The following is a 20,539-nucleotide window of genomic DNA, read 5'->3' as shown; positions in this document are numbered from 1 at the left end:
TTGGTCATGCCACTTTCCATTCTAGCACTCTTGACTCTGAAATTCAGATCTTTGGGTTGAGATGCAAGCACAGATGGTGAAGGGTGCTTATTCTCCCACTGGTGGACCTGAACTGGTTGCAGCAGAAATGGATATTTTAAGAAAAAAATCCAAATGCAGATAATGTCATGAAGGAGAAAAGTTAACTGCTACTATTAAGGCAGCAGAGGAAACATAATCTACAATGCATGATATTCTCTGTGACAGCACTACCTTTTAATTTTTGGTGGGTTTGTTTGTTTTTAAAAACACTTAGGCCATAATTTTCAACCCTGGATACCTAAATATGTGTGTAAGAACTGAACTTCAGGCAAACTTCATTGGAAAAATTTGGCCTTAGAATCCAAAGGAATTTTCTCTATCCCATTTTTAAGGGTAGTTAAACCTTGGGCCTAGAATCTTGGCATTTATTTTAAATGGTTTTATTAAAATGTCTGTAAACCTGAATCTGTTAGTTTTTATCTGATTTTAAATATTCCATTTGTTTGTTTCTCACCAGGGAGACTGCAGCTATGAACTGGAAATTCAGCCTTATTTAAATATGGACGATATTAAAACCTCAAATGCTCAAAGGAGTAGATGTCTTTCCACCAGCAACTCCAAGGCTCAGAAGGCATTTTCATCCAGAAAAAACGTGGCACAAGGATCAAAAGTAAAACTTGGTTCGTGTTCCTTAAGTGAACTTGATACAGAATGTATTTCACTGTTTAAAACAACTAACTTCAAGACCACAAAAAGAACATCTGCATTAAATTTGAAAATGCCTGCAGCATGTACAGAAGTTAACATTTTAGATTCTTTTTCAACTGCAGAGGACGCTGTTTCTGAATGTACTGTACATAAAAGTCTACCAGATAACAGAGAAAATGTGACATTTCACTTAAATGAATTTACTGCCCCAAGTGATCTCAGTGGAAATGTTACTTGTTGTGCAAGTGAAATAGTAAAGGAATGTAAATCTGTAAATCAAGCCTATAGTTCACTGAACAGAAACTGTGCAGATTCTGGTTACAGTAGCTTCACAGAGGAGAAATCACCAGTTTCACCTAGCTTGTTTTACCTACCTGAAGCAGAGTTGGATTCATTTGCACTCACAACTCCAACTGAGGATCCTTCATTGATAAAAATAATATTAACAAATGTAAAAAGGCTTTTGTCACAGTCTCCTCCACCTTTGAATAAACTCCATAATTGTGAAGGATTGGACAGAACCATAGAAGATGAAATCCAACAGCCTGTTCCTTTTCAAAAAGTTATTTCCAACACATTCACAGAGGGATTGCAGGGCAAAACCTCTGTCTCTTTCACAGAGTTCCAGAATCCATCACTCCCCACTGAGAAATGCTCAGAATTAAATGCCCCGAGTAAATTGTGTTCCTCTATAAGTAACTGTCCTTCAGAACCAAGCTTCCTTTCTGAGGCTTTTGTTGGCAAGACAAATAATGGTCTTAACTGGGACGACATCTTTGACTGTGACAATGGAGAGCACACAGAAATTCAAAAGGACAATCTAACAATGGTAGATCATGCTCTGACAAATAGCCCTTCAGACAGAAATTCAGTTGACGGGCATAAAATGGATTCTGAAAAGTTCCAGGAAAATGTGGCCACTGACAGAGATGAGAGCATAAATTTATTTGAAGATGAACATTTTTCTGATGTTAACAATGCAAGCCTTTCTAAGTACAATTGCAATAAACTTTTGATGTCATCAGATTTGTGTGATAAAGATGCACCAAGTGCTGGACAAATTTCTGAAGGGCATATTTCAGATGAGTGCTTTCTAGACAGTGATACAAACCCCAGAGAATCACTAATAAGCTGTAGGACCAGAAATTTGAAAATATCTGAACATTTGGATATTGTAAGCAAACAATTTCTGGATAATGAAGATCTTTATGACTGTTCTCAGGAACTGTTTTCCGTTAACTTTGATCTGGGATTTTCTATTCAAGAGTCTGAGGATGAACAAATAGACATGAATGGTAGTCAAAATTCAGATGGTATCTTGGGCACTCATGTAGATGTTAAACCTACTAGAGGTGAAAATGAGTTATCAAATGATACCTTAAGACATCCATCTCCACCAAAATTGAAAGATGAAAGCATTGCAAGAACAAACTTTTCTACACCATTGCCCTCACAAAATCAGAGAACGAATCAAGCAAAACTGACTGAAAACTGTATCTCAATCATTTCTCCTATGAAGCTAACAGAAGAAAAGGAACATGAATCATATGACTCTTTAGCTTCTGCATTTTCCACACCAAAAGGTAGAAAGGTTAGGAATGTTAAAGTCCTCAAAAGAATTTCTATGAATGCTTTTTCTAGAATCAGGCAGGAAATTCCCCAGATTTTGCCTACAAATAAAGTAAATACCAACACTGTTAAAGTTGTGCTAAATTCAGCTTTTGATACACCAGACCTCCCCTCAGGAAAGACTGAAAACCTGGACCACAGACAGCTGCATGTTTCCCAGAAGTTTCCTATTGAAGGTAAGGTGTCAGCTGTAGTTAATTGAAAGGTTGCTCATACTTCCATTAAAAAAAATAAATAGATCTTCCTGTAGAATTCAGTAATTCATGGGTCCTCAACCTTTAGGTTGTGACATCAGGAGTGTGGGAGGAAGCACAACCCCTTGATTTCCGGGGGCGGGGGGCAACCTTTATGGCTATGTGGGGATGGTCCCCAAAACTCTCTTGGATGGATAACACAGTATGGATAATGTTGTACAGAGATTGCCAGAGCATCAGCTAATAACTCCTATCGGTTTTACTGATAGGAATAAATTATTTTCTCATCACCCTTGAGCTATCATAAAGAATTATTCTTTGTTCAATAAGGGTTCCTTTGGATTACAGCTGAGAATGTTTTTTTTATTGGCAGCATTCAGACTCAGCAGTGGATTATACAGTCTGATTTTTGAGGGGAGAAGGAAGAGAAATGTGTGAGCATAATCCGAAGGAACTTTAGTTTCTATAAAGCTTGCCTCAGATTTCACTTGGTTAACATGCAGAATACATATTTAAATGTGTCTGTTTCAGGCTGAATGACTGTGAATACTGCAGCAATTGGGGGTCTAGGTTAAACCCCTAAAATCTGTGCACAAGTACTGATCATGTGAACATGTGAGATGCAGTTATGTGAACTGTAGCTGCCTTTAAAGCCTGTTTAATCCTCTCAGTGTCTTATTTGTAATCATCTCGATCTGTTACTCTGTAACCCCTAAATCCATGCCTTCACATTTTTGTATCATAGTTCTAAATGGGACAGAAATTGTATTGACAGATCTGTTTAATTTTAATTACACAGTGACTGACTTGCATGGTAAATATTTTCTGACAATAACTTCTGCTGGAATGTGGATTGCCTTTATAAATGTCAGTTTATAAAGGGTGTAAGGGTGTGTGTGTGTGCGTGTGTGTGTAAAATCTTCTAAATCTCTCCCTTGTTCTAGGTGCATCTATACCACAAAATTCATAAATTCCATACTGCTGTCCTTAAAAGCCCAAACCTTCCCAACTGATCAGGGCCAGCAGTCTTCTCTTCCCTCCTCTGTCCCTCCAGCCCACTTATCTCTAAATAACCTTGAACTACTTTGACAAAAATCAAGATCTAATGTTACTGAACCTGATTCTTGGGGCCTACTGCGGTTTGCTGCCTGGTTTCATTATTACTCTTAAATGTTGAAAATAACCCACTGCTGAGCAGTCTCTTCCTGCAGCTGAAGAGTCTTTCTTTTCTCCCCCTATGCTCCTACTACACTTGCTCAGTCTCTCCAGTTACTGGATTCTCTAAAGTCTCTTGTTTTGCTTGCTTGCTTGCTTGCTTGCTTGCTTGTTTTTGCCAGAAACCTAGGTTCCTTCTAGAATCTGGCTGAGGCACATTGCTCGGACTCTCACATCTCCCTGTGCTGTGTCTATATCTGTTCAGTCTTCAGGATGTTTGAGCAAGCAACTTCAGTAAACACTTAAATTAACTAAATTTAATAAACAAATTCAACCTCGTAAAAAAGTCTGGAATTAGTGAATTAGGTCAGTTATTTCCAACTAGAAGAAGATGTAGTGAATAAGGATCACTACAATTTAATGTTTGAAGACATTGCTATAGAAGTGCTAGGTAGTATGACTTATTAGTGCTTCTCCCTAAAGTAATAAAACCAATGTTCACCTCGCCGCCTTTCTGTTGCAAGCACCAAAATTAATAAAGAAATAAATAAATAACCCTGCCAACTGTGACTATAGCAAGTCTCAGGCACACCTTGGAGAAAAAAATTAGAGAAGGTGAAAGGACTGCTAAAATAGCCTCTTGATGGCTCTTACTGGCAAATTAGAAAACTCATCAGAGAACATTCGTCTGTTCAGGAACTCCATGTAAGAGTCAGAAGGGACAGCTATATCTTGGGCAGTGTAGGGAATATGGCATCTTTCAGAATATATCAAACAGGGTATAATTCTTTGTAGTTCACTAGAAAATTAATACACAGACTGTTACAGATTTCGTAAGAAGAATTTTCAGTCAGTTCCACTTCTCTTCAGGGTGTGCTGAAACAAAACAAGAATGTGGCAACTAACAAGCAAATAAATATGTAACTTGTTCACTACTAATATGGGTTTTTTCCCCTCTTTTACTTTATTCTCTCCACTCTTCATCATCTGTGCTGCATGGGTAATTACTTCAATGCAAAGAAATACACAGTAAACCTCACTTTCCTTGTATCTCAGTAGGAAAATACTTGTTTTGGTTACCAGGGCTAACAGGAACAATGCTTACTACATACATCAATAAGTAATTACTTTTTTAGCCATCTTCAAAGCTAAATAGATTATGATTGTTTGGTTAGAGCTATATTGTGTTGTAGAGAATAAATTTTCTTATGATTGTTATCTATTTGCCACTCCTCAGTAGAAAGTAGCAGCGAAAGTGAAGAAGAGATTGTTTTCCAAAGGAAAAATAAGAAAAAAGGAAATGTTTTGAAGTCTCCTGATGTGAGTCATTCAAAAAAAAAGAAAGTTTCATTAAACGCCAAAGCAAAACTCCTTTCTGGAATCTGTAATTACATTTTAATTTATTTCTATTCACCAAGGTTAAGAATAACAGCGATTTTGAATCACCAGTTCATGCTGTCAAGAAGCGTAGGCATCCACTTAACACAGTAAGTAAATGCTTGAACAAGACATAAAAAAATGTGTTTAAAAGAACACAGTTTCATTCAGCTGATTTTAAAATGGCAAACACTTTCCCAATCACTATAGAATCTTTCCTACTTTAAAAAAAAAAACCCCAAAACCTGCTTTGGTGTACCATAAGGGACGCTGACTCACGAATATAAAGCATGCAAAGTAAAGTTTACAGTGCATTTTAAAATGTGCTAAGGGACAACATCTCTTGCAAAATGGCCTCCTCTTCATTCCAATTCTAATCATTAATTTCTCAGATTTTCGGCTCTTGGTCACATTTTTGGATGCAAACTTAATTTCTGAAATACTCCCTTCTCAGGGTAAAAGTCCAGCTTTTCTAAAGGTCTTAGAGGATATCTGAAACTTTTAGAAAAACAGCATTTGGAAAATAAAATTGGGGGAGCCAGTTTTAGGGTATGTATGGTAGATTATTTTGCAGACTAGCTATGCTAGTGTCTCCCTTTCCCCCTCACTCCCCTCTTCCTGCCTCCAAAGCTGTAAGTCCAATTGCTAGTTGGATAGATCTCTTCCACATCACTCAAACCACCGTTGCAAATGACATTAACTGGCAACTTTGGCATTCTCTGGAGTGAGGCCCCGCGAGCCAGCTGCTGTGGCCCCTGCCCTTCTGGAAACAACAAAGACAATACAATTCTGGGAAATGTTGAATTTCAGTTCCACGGCTCGTCTGTATGTTGTGCTTTAATTACAAAGTAAAACTAGAATGAATTTCCAGTTTCAGGTAGGCAAATATCAGGATACTCTGCAATAGCTTGGATGATTTAAACTAGGGCTTGTCTACGCAGTTTTTTGCACTGATTTTACAAAATTGTTGTACAAACGAATTTAAATTTGTACATACTCCTAGTGTGGACACACTGACATTGGTTTAAGCCAATTTATATCCGTTTAGCCATTTTAATTTAAATACCATTTATATTTAGCAGTATATTTAAAAAAAATACCAAATTGTTAAATAAAACTGATTTGGGGTTCTAAGACTTTGTTTAAAAAGTTAATTGGACAATGAGTTAATAGATGTTTTGGCGTTCCTTTTGCAAAACCTAATCAAATGGAATATTCAGAACTGGAAACAAAGATTCACTTGTTTAAGTTGTTTATAAAGCTAAATCATTCATAGATATTAAGGTCAGAAGGGACCATTATGTTCATCTAGTCTGACCTCCTGAATTAATCTTTAAATATTCATGGTAAATAGGCCCAATGGCCTGTGATGGGATGTTAGATGGGGTGGGATCTGAGTTACTACAGAGAATTCTTTCCTGGGTATCTGGCTGGTGAATCTTGCCCATATGCTCAGGGTTCAGCTGATTGCCATATTTGGGGTTGGGAAGGAATTTTCCTCCAGGGCAGATTGGAAGAGGCCCTGGGGGGTTTTTCGCCTTCCTCTGTAGCATGGGGCACGGGTCACTTGCTGGAGGATTCTCTGCACCTTGAAGTCTTTAAACCATGATTTGAGGACTTCAGTAGCTCAACATAGGTGAGAGGTTTATCGCAGGAGTCGGTGGGTGCGATTCTGTGGCCTGCATTGTGCAGGAGGTCAGACTAGATGATCATAATGGTCTCTTCTGACCTTAATATGTTGGGCTTCAAGAGCTAGCTCATCAGGGGCCTGATCCAGGACCAAAAGCATCTGACCCAAACTCCTTAGAATGTTTCTTTCTTCTCTCCCTTTGACCCCTAAATATCTTATTTAAGATGCATATGTAGTTGTATCTGGCAATGAATTATACATTCACAGTTTTAAGAACAGAGCCTCTCTCCTTATAAGCATTAGTAAAATGAGAGAGTTGTGCTACCAATAAGCCACAAAGCTTTCATATCATATTTCACTTAATCTTTTTTCCCAATGACATAAGCTTTCTTCTCCCTTCCTCAAAAATGGATGGCTTCTTTATTTCATAGAAAGATTACTATTAATGTTCTTTTTGTGGGAGTATAATTATCAACATATCAGATGCACAGATTACTTAGGTCAGAGAATCTCAAACTGGGGTATTCGGAGGGCGGTGGGGGAGAGCAGCAGATGCTGGCCAGGCACCCAGGTCTGAAGGCGGTACCACCACCAGCAGTGGAGAAGTAAGAGTGGCAATGCCACTATGCCACCCTTACTTCTATGCTGCCTTCAGAGCTAAGCAGCCATATAGGTACTTGTGTGGCAAGAGTGAGGGAGGCATAAACTACGACAGACACAAAGAAAGGGGGTGGCGCGATCAAATAAGTTTGACAACCACTTGCTTAGATAATATTTGATATTGAAGAATAGCAAACTGAGCCATTATGAATGGTTACATGACCGTCTTCTTCCTATTCACTGAAGTGTTTGTAACATACTCTAGTCAGACGTATCTAGTGATGAGGGCATGGATTTTCACAAGAAATCAAACAGGACTGTGGATTGCGACATGAGCCGTTACAGGAAACAACTAAAAGGTGTCAAAAGGCAAAAGAGTGATGACAACTTTTTTATGTTCAAGGTAGGAGCTTTACATGTTGGGTAGAAGGTAGGGTCCCCGGGGGGGCTGTTAGGAGTGGGGGTCCTGTGCGGGAGTGGTCAGGGGACAAGGAGCAGGGGGGGATGGATGGGTCGAGGATTCTGAGGGGGACAGTCAGGGGGTGGGGAGTGGAGGAGGCAGATAGGGGGCGGGGCCCAGGCTGTTTGAGGAGGCACAGCCTTCCCTACCCTGCCCTCCGTACAGTTTCACACCCCAATGTGGCCCTCGGGCCAAAAAGTTTGCCCACCCCTGGACTATATGCTCTCTGCTTTCAGCATTTGAGTCAGCCCCCATTTTGACTTTGGCTACTCCTTTCTAACCTCAGTTGCAACAATTTGACCGTACTCTTTCATGGCTTTCTCTTCCTTTGATTTCAAAGTCTGACATATAAAATCTGTGGTCATCGGAGAGCCCTGTGTCTCCTGAATTCATTAATTGATTTTACTTATCTACGATACAAGTTCCTCTGAAATATGCTACTGTAAATGACTCACTTGTTTGCATTTTCGTAGAGTGCAGCCAGACAATTTTTAGATGAAGAAGCTGAACTTTCCCTACAAGAGGCAGAGAATATTTCATCTGATGAGAGTGATTCAGAGAACGAACAAAACTCCTCACTCAATCAATTCCTTAATGATGAGACACAGTTCACAGAGGTTTTAAATGGTAAATGAAGAAAATCACTTTCCCTTCTATTAAAACAGTGTTTGAGATTTTTATTTGGCTTTTCTCTTGAAGATCTGATCTCACAGGTAACCATTAGACACATTTTATTGAGGAACATATTGCATAAAAGGCCAAATATTTCCATGCGGTGAAAGCAACGTGTAAAAAGGGTGAGATACACAATGTCCAATTGTTGTATGTGAGATCTGAGAAAGAAGGATGGGAAGGAGGGTGTGTTGGAGAAGAAAAGGGGAAGATTTTCTAGTGAAAGTGAGAGGTGTGTGTGGAGACAAGGAATTTTAGCTGAGGCAATGTTCCACATGCCCCTTCTTCCTTTCTCTCTCCCCCATTTGCTTTCATTATGTGGGGGCAGCTGCTTCTCTTCTTCCCCCCACCCCCCAGGGCATCGGGGCTTGGAATCACATACTGCATCTGATCCCAGGCACTGAGACCTGTCCTGCTGCTGGAGCTGGATGATTGGCTCCTGTTGGTGGTGGAGTGTGAGGGATTGATACAGTTTGCTGCTTAGGCGGGGGGTAGCCCTTGTGAGCTCCTTGTTTCAGCCTCACCTTTAATCTAGTTGCTGGATCTCTTGTGATTCTGGGAGGTAGGCAGATCACTTAGCTTTGGGGTCTGGAAGGGATTTTTCCCATATGGCAAAACTGACCAACCTACTATGTGGGTTTTCACTTTCTCTCCTATATTCTGGAGGTCTGGTTTTGAGGGGTTCAAATGACAATTGTCACAACTTGGGCAGATTCCAGTGCAGGTGGAGGGGTAGAAAGGGTCGATGTGAGGTCCTTGTAACCCATGCAGCTGCTGGGTATTGGTCCTGGGCACAGCCCTGCATGGAGAGAGGGTGCACCTTTGTGTGACACGGCATATGGCTCCCTTCACCTCCTCTCTCCTACCTATGATGTGAAGGAAGGGAGCAAGTCAGCACTTTGTTTTCCAGTCTCGGTAGGCTTGAGGCTGCAGAAGGGGGCATGGCTTTCACACACACCCTCAAATTTATAATCCACCAGGGCTATCTGTGCCAGGTGAGGTCTGCATTGGAACAACCCTGCTGGGTAGTTTGGAGTAGTCATTCCAGTTGGATAATTTGTTTTTAAATAAAGCAATAGCCACTGCATTTAACCCTGCTATGGTGTCTGTGTCTTATGGTGTGCACGTCCACATAGATTTACAGTGCATTTTATTCTTCACTGCGGGCTTCTGGGGCGTGACAGTGTCGTGCAATGTTGAAGAAGCTCTTCAAGGATTGACTGATTATAACCAGGTTGTCTTTCCTTAAGTGATTTTTTTCCTCCATTATGAATGTAGAAAACCCTCAGTTTTCCATTCCAGTTGGGGTCTGTCTGGATCTTTCAGGTCTCCTAGGAAAATGCTTTTATATAAAGTGAGGATTATGATCAGGTGCTTTTTAAGATAAAATGGTATGAACTTACTGATAAAGTTGAGGAAGCAAAGTTTTTCTGCTGGGATGATTAATTAATTGTTTAGTACTTTTGTGCAAATCGTTGGCTGTGTGGGGAATGAGGCAGGACCAAGGAATTAGTAATCACAAGTGAAGTGAGTGGTTACTCCAGTAGATTACTGTCTGAGGTTTGTTCCCCCCGAGGAATAGATCTGGCAGATGACCTGTAAAATCTGTTCCACTTTCGATTCTGAATTATTCTTTTAGCAACCAGGATGCATTTTATACACTATGCCAGACTTGCATCTGTTTCATTTCCAACTTTCTGCTCCCCTGTTCTATACAGTCCTATATAAGGGGATGAGGGAGGAAGTAAGTATGAGATTGTGGAATATCGGCCAGCAAAATGTTGGAAATCACCAGCTTTGGAAATAGATGTTTCATGTAAGGAGGTGGGAAGAAATTGATGCTAATGGAGGGTGTATTGTTCAGGTTAAATAATTAGGTTCTCTGAGTCTGGAAGGCTAATTTTGTCTTTGAGGGAAGGATGTAGGAAAATGGATTCATCTTCACTTTGGTTTGATAGATTCTTAAAGGCAGTTACTTAAGGAGTTTTCTCCTGCAGCTCAGGTCTCAGTTGTTCCCTGTTTATATTGGATTTCGACAATGCCATCCCTGTTTTCAGAGCGACCCATGAAGAGATGATGGTTAGATCCATTTTCAGGGAGACTTGCATAGTGGAAAAATGGATGGTTTGAATGTTACAGATACATGATGTCAGCCTTCTCTGTTGGGAGCTATAATGAGCTTTATGAGGTCTGCCTATTGGGAGAAATCTTATGGCACAAAAGAACGTGCCATATGGGATCAGAGTAATGGTCCATCTAGCCCAGTAGCCTGTCTTCCCACAATGGCAAATGCCAGGCTCTTCAGAGGGAATGAACAGAACTGGCAATCATTGAGTGAGCCATTCCCAGTCGTCGACTCCCAGCTCCCGGCAAACACAGGCTAGGGAGCATAGGGTTGTATCCCTGACCATTCTGGCTAATAGCCATTGGTGGACCTGTCCTCCAGGAACCTATCTAGTTCTTTTTTGGACCCTTTTATAGTTTTGGCCTTCACAACATCCCCTGGCAACAAGTTCCACAGAGTGACTGCGTTGTGTGAGGAAGTACTTCCTTTTGTTAGTTTTAAACCTGCTGCCTATTCATTTCATTGGGTGACTCCTAGTTCACTGTTGATAGAAGACTGGGTAGGTCCAGTCTTCTATTTTTCCAAGAGCATGTGGGGATTTTGTAGGAGACTCTTGAGTCTTTATCAAGTCAGGAAAAATTTGAAGAGCTTGTTTTGCTATGGAATATTACTTTGGGCAATACCTTTATGGAAATGTTTATTTTGTTGGTGGAAAACCATTGTGTAATTAAACACTTAATAAAATGTTGTTGTGTATCTCTGTTTTCATAATTTTTATTCAGATTCTGAGATGGAAGGAGTTTATCTAAAATCTGTGCGTAGCCCAGCTCTCGGCAACAGGTATAAAATGGTGCATAAAGGATTCAATAGTATGGCAGTTTTCTCACAGGTATGATGTGAAATGACTCTGCTTTCCTCAAGAAATGTAACCTATTTAAGGCTGTATTTCTGTTTAATCTTTCTTTCAGGTTTGTTTGCAACCCAGGGTTCCTAAATAGTTCTTTCTAGCAAAAACCCAGTTTATGATTTTATTATTCATTATAAAAGAGACCAGAATGCATACACTGATAGACATGCATGCATCTGTACTTTTATACTACTCTTTTTTCCATCAGAGAGAGGCCATTACCTAATTTGAAGTTAAATGGTTTGGTTTTCAATATTTAGTCGTCTTTCATTTATTGAACAATGCAAAATGGACAATGGCATTAATTATTGCCGGTGGCCTCTTTGTAGTCGATATAGTATCGTACGTTGTCCTCATCACGGCAGTAATACTGATTTTATAGGTGGAAATCTCAATTTTTTTGCTATTTGCAAATGAAAAATCAAACTAGCATGGTAATTAAGCTGGTCTCCTACACTTGCATGCAGATAAATTCCACAAAGCATAAACAATGCACACAGGGGCTGCAGAATCTGTGGAGAAGGTACTTTTTTTCTGAATCTGCCACTGCTGTGGCGTATATGTAACCTGTGAAGCTTATGTTCCGAACTTGACCGCACTCTGGAATTTAATTTTGCATTTCCCAAATCTTTGTGCATTGAGATGTATTGTGCAGAGGAGATAGCTTGTTTTGAAAATAAATCTAGCAAAATGCCTGTCTCATTATTGTAAAATCTGTTGTATAGGCCTAGTGGAAGCCATTTTGCATATGTTGTGGAATTTGCATTGTATACATAGTAGAATGTGAGTTGTGTGTCATCAGCATTGTTTAATGTAAAAAATTGTAGAATTTTGTCTTTTGGGTACAAGTTTGAGGTTCTAGAATGAATGAAATTACAAAAAAATAAATATTTGTAATCTGAAATATTTAGCTATAACACATACTGAAAACTGAAATTAGGATTGCTTGTTTAAAATGCAGTCTCAGAACTATTAGCCAGTAAATCTCATTTAATTTCTCCTGTTATGTTAGTCATATTCACTATAAATATTTTCTAGTGACAAATGATGGGCCTGAGCCTGCAGTACTTGCATGTTTCCCATTTACTCCCTGGGGAATCACACACATGTGGGGGCTGTAGGATTGGGCACTGGAAGTAGCTCAAATATTAGGTACCTGTTTTGCGTTCAGCAGTTTGCATAAAATGGATAAATGAGCACACCACTTACGTATAGTGCAAAGCCAAAGTGATCGTGTTCTAATTCCTTCCAGATTCCTGAGCAAGATGAGGCTTACTTAGCAGATAGTTTCTGTGTTGAAGAGGAGGAAGAGGAAAATCTCAGGAAAAGTGACGCTAGTGAAGAAGAGGAAGTGTGTGTCAATTTTGACCTTGTAATGGATGAGCGCTCTGCTAGTGGAAGAAAACAATACTTCACTCGCCGCAGAGTAAAATTAAACCAGGCCAAGACAGAACAGAATTGTGCAGTTCCGTTAACAAAGAAAAGGTCCCGAATTATTGTTCTTGATGATTCTAGTGGGGATGAAACAAATGTCAGTAATCAGAGGCCAGTAAAAATAGCTTCTCCCAGGACAGACTACAGCCATGCTCACATACCCAAGTCATTGCTTTCAGACTCTCCTGGACAGCCTAAAGCTCCTGCTAGAAAGAACTCTATTCATCAGCCCCTGGAGAACAAGGATCAGAGACTAATTAACCTGAAGGCTTCAGTGTCTGAAGTGCTGGACTTTCAGCCAGAAAGTAGGGGCAGAGGCAGGCCGTCTTCGCTGGCTATTGCCAACAATGATTCGCTGAGAAGGGATGGGGATTTTCAGGCAAAACTCAAGGTGGGTATTATTTCAAAGGCATAAGAGCGCCATTTCACTTCACATGCATTTGTAGAGTGCCTTGCAAACCGGGGCCCCGGCCCCGAGCGATTAACTACTTGTGCTGCTGTAAATACAGGTGATGATAATGGCGGTGAATCTGGTGCCATTTGAGAGAAAGTTGAAGGGACAGTGCAACGGAGTACTAGGGAAGTGGCCATATCTCCTTATCACTCACCAAGTGGAGCTTTGCTGCATGCTCTGTGCATTTGATGGTCAAGGTCAAGATGTTGGGAACTGACAGAATTTTCAGTTAACAGTCATTGAGGAACATGACCATATTTCCAATAATGGGGAGCTTCGGATAGTTTGGGGTCAAATAACCAGGGTTCTGTTATAATTTCTGTATTTATAATTCCTGTAATAGGTTTGTACACTTGGTCCAAAATCAAACCCTGGGTGGTCTAAAATTTGGCTCCTAAATCTTTGTGTAGGCACCCAAATCAAAGCAGCCTGATTGTCAAAGGTGCTGAGCACCTGCGGTGCCGATGGAGTCAGTAGTATTGGTGAGTGCTGATTACTTGTGAAGTTCAGGCCACTCATCTGGTACCTGCATGCAGCTCTGGGAGCCTCGCTTTAGGCAGACAGATTTGAAATGTTGACCTTGAAGCTTAAGTCTCTGCGGTACAGAAAAGTTACAAACAAGATAAAAGTGAATTTCTCATTAAAAGATGCAACTGAATGATTTCTGAGAGAATGCCAGGATGAGCGTGAAACGAAACTTGATGCTGCTAAGCCTTTATATTTAAATCTACATTCTTAGGGAGTGCCATCCTTTTGCTCCATATTGCCATTGCAAATGTGGTGTAGTGTGTGCTTTTTATGTTTGCAGGTGGAAGGTTCTTCAAACAACCTCTGTGCAAACACTTCAGATACATGGTGCTCTGGTTCCAAGGGAAATTCTGCTGCTGCACCACCTGTTTCAGCTGGTCTTCTGGAGAGAAAAGCCTCCCTTTGCATTCTGGTCGACAGTCGTGAGATCTCCTCTGGATCAGAAATAATTTCCTCCCTGAAAGCGGTTCATGGAGTAAAGGTGCAGGTTTGCTCTCTCGGAGGCTGTGATTACATTGTGAGCAATCGAATGGCAGTGGAAAGGAGAACTCAGTCAGAACTGCTGAACAGTATGAACAGGAACAAAGTTACACAACGGATTCAGCATTTGCAGAGCGTGTTCGAGAGGATATGTGTGATTGTGGAAAAGGACAGGATTAAAGCAGGTTAGCTAGTATTCATGCTGCTGCTGTGACTGGCAAAATTAATAGTTACTGCATTGGCTTTATATACTACTGGAATCAGTGAAATTTTAAGAACATTTGTTTTAGAACCTTTGTGAGGTCTTATGGAAATAAAGCCAGAAACCCATCGCTACAAGCTGAGCAATATAATTTGCTGTATATTGAAAGGTTTTATAAATGGATGTAAAGTTATTTGCAAAATCAAACATAGTGATCCCTATTTTATTTATTCATAACAATGCTAGTCCCTGAGGCAGCCAAAAGCCAGCTTTGCCCAGTGAGATGAAGGCAATTTACCTTCTCTTATTTGTTTAGCTGAAAATATTTTTTGAAGTAGTGCTGTAAAGGTAAACTCCAATGTTCCCTCAAAACAGCGTACTGTATATTTTTAAACTAAAGCGTACTTAGCATTAAGACAGCAACTTGTTCCATCAAAATTGCCATGTTGCTGCCAATAGACTTTTAGTATCTAACAGATTATGTAGACAATGGCCTTGCTTTGAAATCAGAGAGAGAAGTAGGAGACTCTATGCAGCAGTTGTAGGTATTAAATTATTGAAACCAAATGTTTTTGAAAATGTAGCTTTGTTTTATGTGAAGTATAAATGCTTAAAACTGTAACCCCGAGTGCTCCTGATCCCTGCCCCTGTGTAACAAACCGGCAGAGGACTATGGGATTGATGCAAGTTTTGAACATGGACGCTGAGAGTGAAGTGCTTAAATTCTATATAGTCACAAAAATAAGTGTCTTGACTTATGTAAAGGTGCCTCACTATCCCACTGCTGATGCTGTTGCACACATTGTTCATTCCTGTAACATCCTGTCCACTTTCCCTCATTCCATTGTTTCCAGAATGCTGCTGCTTTCCTCCTTTTCCTTCCCCATTACTCCATCCATGTTACTCATCTGCTCAAGTTTCTTCATTGGCTACTCATTTCTCACCACTTCATGTTAAAGCGCCTAGTCCCTACCTTCATGGCCCTATATAATCTCTCCTCATCTTTGGCTCTTCCTTCTCCTCCACTGCTTGCCTCTGTGCTCCTCCCAGTCCCTCATGTTAACTGCTCTTCATCTATTTTGCATTTTCAACCTAGAATTTTGTCATCTAGCCCTTGTGTTTGGTACGGCTTCCTACTTCTTTTCTGCCACGTTTTCTCTTTTCCTCTTCCAAGAAACCAGCCTTCTCCCCAATCATCTCTTTATTTGAGTAGTTTTCCCTCATCTCATCATCTTATATAGTGAGTTCTCTAAAACAATCTTATGGTTTGTAAAGTAACTTACAAAGTTGTGGTCATGATTATTGATGTATATTCCTTCTTAACAATCCCAGATTTAAAAAGAATTCAATCTCTGTGAAAACTCTGATTCTGAACTTTTCTATTCTAAATATGCAGGAGAGACTTCAAGATTATTCCAAAGGACCAAGTACTATGATGCCATGCTGTCAGCCTTAATCCGGGCTGGAATCCGAATCCTTTTCAGCTCTTGCCAAGAGGAATCTGCCCATTTGCTGAAAGATCTGGCTCTGGTAGAACAGAGAAAGAACGTTGCTATTCATGTACCAACAGAAGTGAAAGGGGCCAAACAAGAAGCTCTCCGGTTCTATCTGAGTATTCCCAACATCAGCTACGTAGCTGCACTGAACATGTGCCATGGCTTTGATTCTGTGAAGAAGATGGCTAACAGGTAATGGCAGGGTAGATTGCATTGCAAATACCTCAGGATTCATTTTACAGGGAAAAGTGAATTTGGCAGAGGTGATCCTTTCACCTCCCTCTGTGCCTTTGCTTTTCATGCCACTTCCTTGGCCCTCTCACACAGGATCTCTTGCCAGGGCAGGAATCGGCTAGAGTGGCTTGGGGTAGCAGTCTCTGCCACAGCACTGCTCATAATAAAGTTACCCGAACACAGGGTTTCTCAAATGCAGCCATCGTGGCCGCATGTGGCCACCAGGGGCTTTTCTTGCGGCCACAGCCTCCTGGGCAGTGATGGGGAGGGGCAAGGGGAGAGAAGCAGTGACTCCTCCCCTAGGCCACCAGCAGAGGTTGGACCCTGCCCCCCTCTGGAGCCAGAAACGCTGGAGGAGCAGGCAGTCGGTGTGAGTCCCCACCTTCCTGGGGCTGGTGGGGCTCAGGCTTCCGGCTTCAGCCCTGGGATGGGAGGCAGCAGGCTCCGGCCATGGAGTGGCAGACCCTGGCCTCAGGGCTTCGGCCCAGACCTGGGCTTCAGGCGCTGACCCCAGGCTCCTCGCTCCCTATTGCCCCTGGACCCTGCTGACCCTCTACCCACCTCCCCATCCAGGGCTTAATTTGTCCCTCAGCATGCCAGGGCTGAGTAGATTTGCTGTGAAACGTGATATTTTTATGTTAGTATCAATTTTCACTGCCTCCCAGCTAGCTAGAAGACTGCGTCTGTGAAAGATGATATTAACAAACATACAAATATCACGTTTCACAGCAGCAGTCACTTTCCATAGTCCGTCAGAACCGGAGAGCTGCTTGTTTTGCTCCTTTCACCTCTGTTGGCATAGGAACAGCAACATTCTTTCTCTGTTCTAGCAGAGCAGACTGCGACCCCGAGCCACGCGAGCCATTTACTAACTAGCAGAGCAGACTGCGACCCCGAGCCACGCGAGCCATTTACTAACTAGCAGAGCAGACTGCGACCCCGAGCCATGCGAGCCATTTACTAACTAGCAAGTCTAAAACAAAACAGAAACCAAAAAAGCAAAAGAAACAACAATAAAAGACAAGAACATGCAAAGCACCTTATTTTTGTGTCTATTCTGTTGAGGTCCAGTAAAGAACAGTACATTATTTTGATTGAGTTTGAAAAAGAAACCTTACGTAAATAAATTACAGTGATTTGGGTGTGTATCTGTGCATATTTATTTGTTTTTCCTAAAGTTAATTAAGTATTTTAGGAAAAAATTGTCAGAGCAGCCACCAATAAGTGTCAGTGGCCACACTTTGAGGCTATCAAAAAATGTGTTGAGAAACCCTGTGCTTTCCTTCCTTCACTGCTTCCAGGTGTCTCCCCCCAGCACTGCTCTCTAGGCTTCCTGCTAATCTTCCCTTCCTAACTCTGGAATGTGACATAAGCCCCCTTCCTCAGCCCTGCCTTTGCTCTCACCTCATTGTGTCCCAAGTTGTTCTCTGCTTTGGGCTGGCCTCCTCTGATGGCGGGGAGTTCCCTCAAGTCCCAGTGAGAGAATACTATGAAAAGTTCCCTGGCATCTCTGGGCCCTCACTTTACTTGTAACAGATACCTGTAGCAGATTGAACAAGCACCTGTTTCGTTTGTCCCAATTGGCTTTTCCTCTACTGTGGAACCTAGCTGGAACCCAAAGAGCAGCATCTGAAATATCCTCTTTTGTGTAATGTCTTTTGCAGCTGCCCGAAGGACATAGCCACTTGTGCCCAAGTGAGTCAGCAGAAGGCTGAGGAGATCTACCGCTATATCCATTCTGGCTTTGACTTGCAAATGCTGCCTGAAAAACTTCACACCAAAGGGAAGAGTAACACGTAACAGCAACACACTGAGAGAAACACAAGTCTGGACTCTGGAACTTTGAGGCAATTTATTTTTAATCAATGCACTTTATTATTGTTACATATGATTCACTGTAAAATATGTAAATAAATCGTTGCACAAAAAGTATATTTCTTTATAGGTGGGAGAGGGGATGTTGAGTTGTGCTGCTGTGACAGAATGAGACAGTATCTACGATGTTGGTACTTGGGGGAAGCATTTGCTGGACCAGGTCCACTCTGGCCATCCCTCTCTCTCAACAGTTTTTGGAAGAACAGATCTGTCTTGCATGGTAACCTGTGTGGCTCTGCCCTTCTCTAGTGGCTGGTCCATACACAGGAACGTATGAGTCTACTTCTGCCTCTGAGCTACAGAACCAGGCTTCTTTAATTTGGGCAGTAAAACTTCATGTGTTTTGCAAGGGGCATGACATTACATCTCAGCCCCTCCACTACAGTAACGAGATGGTACTGCTTTATATTTTTTCATAGCTAGATGTTACTTGAAAGATGTTACTGTATGTATGCCAAATGTGGGCAGGGATCATGTCATTCAAACTTTCCCTGGCAGATGTCCATCATGTGGGCAAGCTGATCATTGTGTAAAGATGCCAAAATGATTTCCAGAGCCATCTGAATTCTCGCTGCCTCTTACTAATAATACTTATAGCTTATTATGACATCAGGGTTACAGCATTGTTACAGCTGACCTGGTTAATAATGGAGGCCTAAATAGCTTGTCTAAATGAAACAAGGTTGTCAGCTGAGTGGTAGTACACATGGCTCCTCTTGTCCAGAGAATGTAGGATTAACATGCTGTTCGTGAATTCTAGCTACTTGTCCACATAGAATGGTCTGGAACCACAGCTGGACAGTGGGATTCCACAGGTAGACTAAAGCTGGGGCCGTTGCTTTGCTGGGTTATGGAAAGATAGTAAGCTCCCCACCAAACTGATCCTGCCACATCTAGTACATCTTCAAACTGAGTTCTCACATCAGGAGTAAAAACTTTAGTGGCTCATTGTACCCAATGGCTTTCCGCTCTTGAAACATTATTCAAATGCAGAAACATGATGTAAAAAGTTTCGATATTCCAGTGCTGATCCATTTGTCGTTTTGTTCTTCGGCAATATGTATCCAGGAACCATTTGATTCAATGATACACATCGATGTTAGGGGGCTTATTCCTTCACCCACTTACTTCCCTGGTCCTTCTCGCATGAACAGAGAGCAACAATACCCGAAGTCCAAAGCTGCAGACAATTCAATGTTTATTGGGGTGAACTTCCAGCAAGCATGATTCCAGTTTCCTTCCTTAGTGTCCCCCTTCCCAGCTCTGACACCACAGAGCTTTACCTGTGTCCCTGTTCCCATTCCCCCCCTTAGCAAAACATGATTCCAATTTCCCCCCAGCCCCATTCCCTGTTCCCATTCCCACCCCCTTAGCAAAACATGATTCCAGTTTCCCCACCCCCATTCCCTGTTCCCACCCCCCACACACACTTCCTGATTGACTGCAGACTATACAGTAAAACTTGAGTTCTGCTTAGCTATACCTTAACCAATCATTTTCCTGAAATTTAACTAACCAATCCTAACATAGTGTAACATGATTATGTAACCAATTATATCCCACCACCTTAATTAGTTTACACCCAGCAAAATTAATTATACAGCAGACAGGAACAATCACAGAACCAGACAGAGATTATACAAACAGTAGCAAAGTGGGAACTATAATGACAAAACAATACAGAAGTAAGGATTTCACATTCTAGCTATTGATAAGTGAGTTCTTGCCAGACAGGATGCTATCAAACTAAGTTTCCTTTTACATTTTCTAGACACTTCCCTTTCTCTGGAGGCGACAGGCACTATCAGGACAGGATTGTATTCCTAACAGCCCAATAGCACCTTATTTCAGTGTGACTAGTTTGGAATGGTAGGAGGTGACCGGTCGCTTCCCAGCTTATGGCTGCCTCTGCTGCTTAGCCAGAGATCTTAGCCTAAGAATAGGGCCTCAGACTGTCACAGTGAGAGAAGGCCCTTACACTGGCAGACAGTGATTTTGATTCTTTCTTTTATACCTCTAACTAGCCAAGTGATAAGAATACACCTAAATTCTTAGAGTTCGGCCTTTACAGACAGGCCTGAATATCTATATCCTAACAACCAGTAGGGCCAGTGTTTTCTGGCAATGAAAACGGAGTAATTTTGGGTATGTTAATACAAAAAAAATGCTAGAGGCAGCTATGTTGGAGAGATGGGGGATAGATGTTGGGCACAGAGGCCTCTACCCTAGAGCCAGCTGTGTGCAGAGGAGGACAGATGCTGGGCACAGGGGTACAGCCAGGCCAGTTGTTTGTGGGGGAGAGGGGTGAGGTGCTGTGGACGTTGCCGAGAGCAGGTGCGAACACCTTCCACTCTGCGGCATAGTGAGAGAGCTCAGCATCCTGCTGCCAAGTGCCTTGCCCACCCAGGGGGAGCTCCA

The 20,539-nt window shown here is 41.6% G+C and overlaps 1 protein-coding gene across 2 annotated transcripts in view; it reads left to right on the top strand.

Moving 5' to 3' along the window:
• Window positions 1–18,526, top strand: part of FANCM (FA complementation group M) — a 141,781-nt gene extending 123,255 nt beyond the window's left edge. Inside the window, exons 14-23 of one of the 2 annotated variants that reach the window (XM_074956576.1) lie at window positions 539–2,534; window positions 4,945–5,027; window positions 5,126–5,194; window positions 7,580–7,717; window positions 8,248–8,401; window positions 11,294–11,400; window positions 12,671–13,243; window positions 14,115–14,499; window positions 15,913–16,204; window positions 17,911–18,246. In XM_074956576.1, coding sequence (XP_074812677.1) covers window positions 539–2,534; window positions 4,945–5,027; window positions 5,126–5,194; window positions 7,580–7,717; window positions 8,248–8,401; window positions 11,294–11,400; window positions 12,671–13,243; window positions 14,115–14,499; window positions 15,913–16,204; window positions 17,911–18,046 — 3,933 coding nt within the window. In that variant the 3' untranslated portion in view covers window positions 18,047–18,246. Of the gene's footprint in view, window positions 1–538; window positions 2,535–4,944; window positions 5,028–5,125; window positions 5,195–7,579; window positions 7,718–8,247; window positions 8,402–11,293; window positions 11,401–12,670; window positions 13,244–14,114; window positions 14,500–15,912; window positions 16,205–17,910 lie in introns of both variants that reach the window. The other variant, XM_074956577.1, reaches the window with a different exon arrangement.
• The last annotated feature ends 2,013 nt before the right edge of the window (window positions 18,527–20,539 follow it).

The sequence above is a fragment of the Natator depressus genome, chromosome 6 (genome assembly GCF_965152275.1).
Source record: "Natator depressus isolate rNatDep1 chromosome 6, rNatDep2.hap1, whole genome shotgun sequence".
NCBI lineage: Eukaryota > Metazoa > Chordata > Testudines > Cheloniidae > Natator > Natator depressus.
This window is presented reverse-complemented; position numbering and strand designations above follow the sequence as displayed.